The following is a 7,967-nucleotide window of genomic DNA, read 5'->3' on the forward strand; positions in this document are numbered from 1 at the left end:
TTGGATTTGTTAGGCTGCAGAAATAATTGCAAGAATAACAGGCAAATCCCAAAGTACCTCCCAGCATTCCCAAGCTTCCCATCTTTCGGGAGGTTTGCATTTTTTTGCGTCCTTGCGACTTTTCTCTCTCCTCCTCAGCCTCATTGGGTTGGTTTCTCTCTCTGCCTGATGCTCTGATGCCGTAAATCCCAGCACGGGATTCCCAGATTCATCCAGGGCTTTGGATCACTAAAATCCACCCTCTGGCTTGGAAAATCCGTGAGGTGGAGGTGCCTGGGAGCTGCAGGAATAAAGCAGGGCAGGATTGTTCCGCGTTACCTGGCTCAGTGCTCTCCCCTCAGCATCTGGTGCTGGCAGGGTCAGGCCGGATGTCCTGGGATTTGGGGAACAGAGCTCCCGCCAGGCTGGGGGAGTGGGAAGAAGAAGGAAAACCCCAAATCTGTTGGATCAGGAGAGGAAAACCCAAATATCCTTGATCAGAAGGTGGCTGCTTTAGAGCTGGGGGTCCAGCTGTGTTCCCTGCTGCAGGAGGGATCCTCAGGAGGAGGTAGGAGTTGAACCCTCAGGATCCTGGATAGGATTCCCTGCCTTTTTGGGGCTCTGGAGAAGCAGTTTGCTCTCTCTGCACCTGACTTCCCTGCAGGAGGAGCTTGGGAATCGCTGGTCATCCCAGGAATCATTGAGGCTGGAAAAGACCTCCAAGATCACATCCAACCGAGTCCTTCGAGTCCTCTGTTTGCCTTGGGGGTTTTCCAGCTTTTCCACCTGGATAACATTCCCTGGGATGGCCCAGCAGAGAGAACAGGGATGTTTAATGGTTGAGAGGTGGAATGCAGGAAGGCCGATCCTGGGAAGCACTGGGCAGATGTTCAACATCTGGAACGGCACGCGACTCAAGCGCGGTGAGCCGCGGAGCAGCTTCCTCACGATACACCTGGAGCAGCATCGCTGGGTGTGAGCTCATTCCAAGGAGCGGCTGTGGCCTCCAGCCCGTCTAAATCCAAGGAAAAGGGAAGGGGCTGTCCGGTGAAAGCCACGGATGGGCTTTAGCACGTTCCTGACGCCAGGTCCAGAAGGAAAATGTCCCATTTCTGTGACTTTAATGTGCAGCAGGGCTGGTCCTCGCCTAACTACGGGTGTCAGACCTACTCAGGGCTTCCTGTGGGGTGGATGAATCCCCCAGTCACAGATGGAAAACTCCCTCTCCCATTTTCCCAGCTGCCAGCGCAAATTTCCTCCCGTTTCCCGTCTTTTCCCAGGTGCTTTTCCAGCGCAGTTCGAAGTGTTGGCTCCCTGGCCTTTGGGTTAATCCCTTTAATAGGATTTTCTTAAAAACCCTTTGAGATCTTCAGCACCCAGAGCTGTTTCCAAGTGGGTTTCAGGCTTTGATTAACCTTTTTCCCAGGTGAAGAAAATGAGGCAGGGTAGGGGAAGCAGGGGAACAAAGTTCCCTCTGACGGCCCTGGGTAAACACAACTTCTCCAGCAAGGGAAAAACGGGAAACATTTCCTAAACTGCAGCAGGGAAAAGCGAGTTGCAGGGTTTGGAAAGCAGCCTGGGGAGGCCCTGGAATGCCCTGAGGCTCCGATACCTTCCTGACAGCACGTAGTCAAAGACTCTGCAAGATTTGAGGAGAAACTGCCAAGTTTCAGGACAAACTTTGTGCTGCAAATGGATTTCTCAGGCTCCGCTGGGGAGGTTTTAAATCCCTTCTTACATCAGATCCTTGGAACACCTGAAATTGCCTCAGATGTAACAACTTTGGTTATCACAGGGGTTATTTTTGATTCTTGAGGGCTACAAGAGCTTTCAAAACTGGAGCCCAGCCTGTGAACCCTGTTGGATAAATTCTGTGTTCCAGGGTTTCAGAGATGCTCCAGCACGGATTTTGGAGACTTGAATTCCTGCAGCTGGGGGGGAAAGAGGGGAGGAAAAAAAAAAAGAGTGATTTGCAAAACTGGGTGGTAAATGTAGACAAAAAAAAGACAGAAATGGGGGGAAAAATAAGGAAAAGGAGGGGAAAGGCCTTAAGTGAGTTGTCCAAGGCGGTGTGAGCAGAGGAGCAGAGCTGAGGAGGAGATGCCAACCCCATTCCTCGCCTCGTTCCCTGACCCATTTCCTGCCCCAGCAGCCTCTTTCTTTGCCCTTGCCTGGGCTCTGTTTGTTGCATCAGTGCTGGTGAAGCATCTGGAGAATGGATGAGCCACGGAATCTGCAGGACTTGGCAGGTCCGGCTCTGATCTCCCTGCGAGCCCTGACCAGCAGCCCATGGCCCTTTAAAGCTCCGGGCAACTTTTCTTTTCCAAGTGGTTGAGTCTGAGGATTCCTCAGTTCTGATGTAACCCCGAGCAGAACCACGTGGGTTTGCACATATTTGACAAGGAAAGGGCTCCTGGAAGGGAATTCATCCATTTTTCAGAAGCTCTTTTGTAACCGCTCGCCACAGAGATCTTTTCCAGCCTGGATTTGCCCCTGGGCCTCTGCAGGGCTGGTTTGTGCCCTCACAGTTATTTTCCAGACAGGATTTTCCCCCTCCAGCCAGGATTTGCCCCTGGAGTCCTGCAGGGCTGGTTTGTGCCCTCAGGGATCTTTTCCAGCCAGGATTTTCCCTGTCCAGCCAGGATTTTTGTCTGTGGCTCTGCAGGGCTGGTTTGTGCCCTCAGGGATCTTTTCCAGCCTGGATTTGCCCCTGGAGTCCTTCAGGTCTGGTTTGTGCCCTCAGGGATCTTTTCCAGCCTGGATTTTCCCCCTCCAGCCAGGATTTGTCCCTGGGGTCCTTCAGGTCTGGTTTGTGCCCTCAGGGATCTTTTCCAGCCAGGATTTGCCCCTGGAGTCCTTCAGGTCTGGTTTGTGCCCTCAGGGATCTTTTCCAGCCAGAATTTGTCCCTGGAGTCCTTCAGGGCTGGTTTGTGCCCTCACAGGTATTTTCCAGCCAGGATTTCTCCCCCTTCAGACAGAATTTTCGTCTGTGGCTCTGCAGGGCAGGTTTGTGCCCTCAGGGATCTTTTCCAGCCAGGATCTCTCCCCCTTCAGACAGAATTTTCGTCTGGGGCTCTGCAGGGCAGGTTTGCGCCCTCAGGGATCTTTTCCAGCCTGGATTTGCCCCTGGGGCTCTGCAGGGCAGGTTTGCGCCCTCAGGGATCTTTTCCAGCCTGGATTTGCCCCTGGGGCTCTGCAGGGCAGGTTTGTGCCCTCACAGGTATTTTCCAGCCAGGATTTGACTCTGGAGTCCTGCAGGGCTGATTTGTGCCCTCAGGGATCTTTTCCAGCCTGGATTTGCCCCTGGGGCTCTGCAGGGCTAGTTTGTGCCCTCACTGGTATTTTCCAGCCAGGATTTGCCCCTGGAGTCCTGCAGGACTGATTTGTGCCCTCAGGGATCTTTTCCAGCCAGGATTTCTCCCCCTCCAGACAGGATTTGCCTCTGTGGCTCTGCAGGGCTGGTTTGTGCCCTCAGGGATGTTTTCCAGCCAGGATTTGCCCCTGGAGCCCTCCAGGGCTGGTTTGTGCCCTCACGTAGGTCCCACGTGTGAAATCCATTCGGCTTCCATGACTCATTTGCTGTCCCAGGTTATGGAGGAGGAGCCAGAGAAACGCTGGAGTCAGCACGTTGGAATCCCAGATTCCACATGAAATCATGGCTTTGGATGAAAACCCCAAAGCCCTTCCCTGCCAGGGCTCCCGGCTCCCTGCACCCGGAATGAGTCTGTGATTAAGGCTGGCCCTAACAAAGCTGAGCTTGGTTTATTTCCACAGGAACAGGGACTAAATTAAGGTGAAAACAGTGCTTGGAATTGAAGTAACAAAGCAGATTTGTTATAAGGCTACCTTATAAAATAAATCAGAGCTGCTTTCCTTTTTTTTTAATGAGAAAAAAGAATCCTCTTCCAGAGGATGAATTTACACAAGGTGGAAAGGTTTGTTTCATAAGATCCCAGAAAGGTTTGTGTTGGAAGAGAGCTTAAAAATCACCTCATCCCACCCCCTGCCACGGGCAGGGACACCCCCCACTATCCCAGGGTGCTCCAACCTGGCCTTGGGCACTTCCAGGGATGGGAATTCCATCCCAGTCCCTGACAGGGAAATATTTCTCCCAATATCCCATCTAACTCTGTCCTCTGGAAGTTTGAATCCATCCCCCTTGTCCTGTTTGCCTCCCCACCCCGTCCCTTCCTCAGCACCTCCTCCTTCCTACCCCACCTGACCACAGCTGGGCTGTGATCCCGCCTGGAAGCTCCACGGCCCATTTCCCTACGATCCAGCGTCATTCCCGTTCATTTTCCACCCACAGAACATGAACATCCAGGTGGAGGACATCCGGATCCGCGCCATCCTGGCCACCTACCGCAAGCGGGTCCCTGTCACCGAGGGCTACGTGGAGGTGAAGGACGAGGGCACCTGGAAGCAGATCTGCGACAAGCACTGGACCATGAAGAATTCCCGGGTGGTCTGTGGCATGTTCGGCTTCCCGAGCGAGAGGAAATACAACACCAACGTCTACAAGTAAGGGCAGGGCTCGGTGGGAGCCACGGACACTCCTTGGAACACTCGGGGCCTTGTTCCAGTTGGAAATTGTCAGGTGGCACCGGGGACCCTGGGGTAGGAAAAGCTGCGACTGCTTCGTTCCTCCAGCCAGGATTTTCTGTCTGTATAAATATTCAGAATGTCCTGGTTTGTGCCCTCAGGGATCTTTTCCAGCCGGGATTTCCCCCCTCCAGCCAGGATTTCTCCCCCTCCAGCCAGGATTTGCCTCTGGGGCTCTGCAGGGCAGGTTTGAGCCCTCAGGGATCTTTTCCAGCCAGGATTTGTCCCTGGAGTCCTGCAGGGCTGGTTTGTGCCCTCAGGGATCTTTTCCAGCCAGGGTTTGCCTGGTGCAGGCAGGGGAGCCCTTTGATCCTCACCCTTTGGATGCAGACCTTGATGAGTATCAGTGTTTGACAGGGCCTGGAGTGGGACATGGGGCAGTTGGCCCAAAAAACCTTTTTATTTTGTAATTCCAGCTCGAGGATGAACATTTCCTCCAGCAGGGGTGGTTCTGTGTGGTGGGCAGGGGAGGGATGGGACCAAACTGCTCCCACTGTCCCAGTAAATCCATCAGCTGCGAGAAAATCATGGAATGGTTTGGGTGGGAAGGGATTTAAAGCCCATCCAGTGCCACCCCTGCCATGCCCAGGGACACCTCCCACTGTCCCAGGGTGCTCCAGCCTGGCCTTGGGCACTTCCAGGGATCCAGGGGCAGCCACAGCTGCTCTGGGAATTCCATCCCAGCCCCTCTCCACCCTCACGGGGAGGAATTCTTTCCCCATATCCCATCCAACCCTGCCCTGTGGCAGTTTAAATCCCCCTTGTCCTGTCATTCCATAATATACACAGTCTCCAACTGCTCACCCCATCCCTGCGCAGAAATCCAGAGGCTGGATCAGTTCTGGATGTGCTGGAAGCTCCAACCAAATCCAAGTTGGAATAAAAGGAGCCTTTCTTGTGCTCCCTTGTGCCCAGGTTCCTCCTTCCCACCCTGAGTGCAATTCCTGCCTGTGCATCCCAGATGGTGCTGGGAGAAGGATCCTCTGGGATCTCAGCGCTGCTTTTTCCCCCTAGATTTGTGGATTCCTATGAAACGAAGGAAGAAGCTGCTGATTTATAGGGAGAACGTTGTGTTTTCCAGAGCTGCAAGCGGAAAGGTTTAGGCTGCGTTTCCTGTTCCTTGGGAGCCAGGAGCTCTGGATATTTTTTTGTTGTCATTGCTTCATTTTGCTTTTTGTCACCAGCCCTCATCCCAGACCAGGCTCTTCCCACACTGTTCCCTAGGAAAAACACCCTGCAGCAGATGTAAAACAGTTCAAATGAAATTCTGTCTCGTTCCTTTCCTCCTCCGTGACCTGGGGAGCAGGAAAGCATCGGCTGCTTCAGGGGAGGGCTGAACGCTCCAGGCAGGAGCTGTGGTTTTCCTGCCTGCTCCTGCTGGCCTGTGGAATTGCTATTTCTGAACATTCCCTCTGGATCAGCCTGGCCACGTTTCATTTCTTTCATTAGCAAGATCCTGACCCGTCAGAGAGGTCCTTGGCTTGGAGTAGCCCAAAGCCAGCACAGGGAAAACGTAAAATAAAGAACCCGCTGCGATTCTGTCTGCAGGATTCCCAGGGAGATGAGCAGGGCCTGGACACCGGTTTGAGGAGGGTTTGCTTTCCCTCAGACCCATCCCTGAGATTCCCATCCCCTGCAGGAGCAGGGAATAAATCACCTCCAGACAGACAAAGTAGATTTTTCCTGCTTCCAGTTGTGGCCTTTCCAAGAAAAGCATTAACTGGAGCATCTGGAGCCATCTGCCTTAAATAAACGGGTGCTCGGGAGCTGTCCTGTCTCTTGGACACATGGAAAAACTGACAGAAGGTTGTTCAGCATCAACTCAGCACTGCTGAAAATCCCAGTGAATTGAGCTGGAATTAGGAATGTGAAGTGTCCCCAAATCCCAGCCCAGGAGATCTCTGCTGCTGAAGAGCCTCAGCGCCCCAAAACCTCCCTCCCGTTCCTTGTTTTCGGCCTTGCTGGGTTCTGGCACCCACAAATATTTTGGAAAACACGCTGAGCATTATCCCAGGTTGGAAAAAATGGGGATGGCATTTTATTGGATGGGAGAGGCTCGTAAAGTCTTGGCAGCTGCACGGTTTTGTTTGTCAGCAGAGTTTAAAAGCCGAATTCTTCCTTGGGCCGCTTCCCTTTGTGCTATGGGCGGATGCATCACGTCCAACTGGTGTTACTGGGGTGGGAAAGCTCCCAGTTGTGGGCTGGGAGTGACCTTGGATTTGAGGTCAAGGGGCTGGGCTGATGACCAGTGGCACCTTCTCGCCCAGGCCAGGGGACGCTTGTCCCACGTGGTTTGTTCTGGACAGGGAAAGGCTCACCCTGGAGCTAAACCTGCTCTCCCTATGGATGTGAAGCCCCAGAAAAATCCTTTCTCCTCATTCCTCAGACTTTGCTCCCTCTAATTTGAGAATCCCCTTCTCCCAAGAGCAGATCCTGCTCCTGCTCCTGCTCCTGCTCCTGCTCCTGCTCCTGCTCCTGCTCCTGCTCCTGCTCCTGCAGGGAGAAAGGCTGGGATCAGGTTTCTGCTGGCCAAGGCTGCCCCTTCCCACATCCCCCCCCATCCCGCTGCCCCCGATCCCAGCCCTGCCTGCTGAGCTCTGCTCCTGCACAATGGTGGGAGGTGAAATGATTTGCAGATGGATCTCGCTTGAAAGAAAACAACTTAGTTCATCGTTGTCCCGCTGCCAGGGGTTTATTCCTGACTGTAACCCGGCCTCTGGAGCTGACAGCGCGATTTATGTTCGGAAATGAGACAAATCTAACGTTGATTCCCTGTTCTTGTTCGCTCCTCACCGTGGGTTTTACATAGGCACTGCTCTAACTCCTCCTCCCAATCCCTGCTCTGGCTGGGAAAGCAGAATTTAATGCATTTTGCTGCTGGAGAGAGGAGAAATCTGGGATCAGAGAGCTGGACCTGATGCCTTTTTGAAGCCTTTGTGAGTTGACAAAGGAATGGCTGGAGGAGCTCAGCAGCTCCAGGATCAATGTCAGTCCAAACCGCAGCTCCCAGCTTAACCAGTCTGCTCACCCATTATAAACCCGCTCAGAGGTGACAGGCAGTTCAGCACTTCAGTTCTTGTAGCAGGAACCCTCCTGGTTTGTTTTTTCCCTGGAAAAGCTGGGATGTGAAGGGCTTTGGCAGGCCTGGCTTCCCTCCCTCCCTCTCTCCCTCCTCCCTGAGGCTGAAGGCAGCACCTTGTTAACTCAAGGAATTTCCCAGGGGTTGAAACCTCTGCTCACAGCCCCGAGGAGCAGCTCCCCAGCCTCTGCTCAGTGCGATTGGCGTGAATTTTCCTGAATTTTTTGTGCAATCATTTGTTTCCTGCTCCCCCAACTCATGGAATCGGGGAATATCCTGAGGGCTCCTTACCCAACCCCTCCGCTCT

At 53.3% G+C, this 7,967-nt stretch overlaps 1 protein-coding gene across 1 annotated transcript in view; it reads left to right on the plus strand.

Moving 5' to 3' along the window:
• The window catches only part of LOXL2 (lysyl oxidase like 2), a 59,051-nt gene that overhangs the window by 22,972 nt on the left and 28,112 nt on the right, over positions 1-7,967 (plus strand). The window contains exon 4 of the mRNA XM_017732346.1: positions 4,289-4,500. Coding sequence (XP_017587835.1) covers positions 4,289-4,500 — 212 coding nt within the window. The remainder of the gene's footprint in view (positions 1-4,288; positions 4,501-7,967) is intronic.

The sequence above is a fragment of the Corvus brachyrhynchos genome, unplaced genomic scaffold, assembly GCF_000691975.1.
Source record: "Corvus brachyrhynchos isolate BGI_N302 unplaced genomic scaffold, ASM69197v1 scaffold150, whole genome shotgun sequence".
In the NCBI taxonomy this organism is placed as follows: Eukaryota; Metazoa; Chordata; class Aves; order Passeriformes; family Corvidae; genus Corvus; species Corvus brachyrhynchos.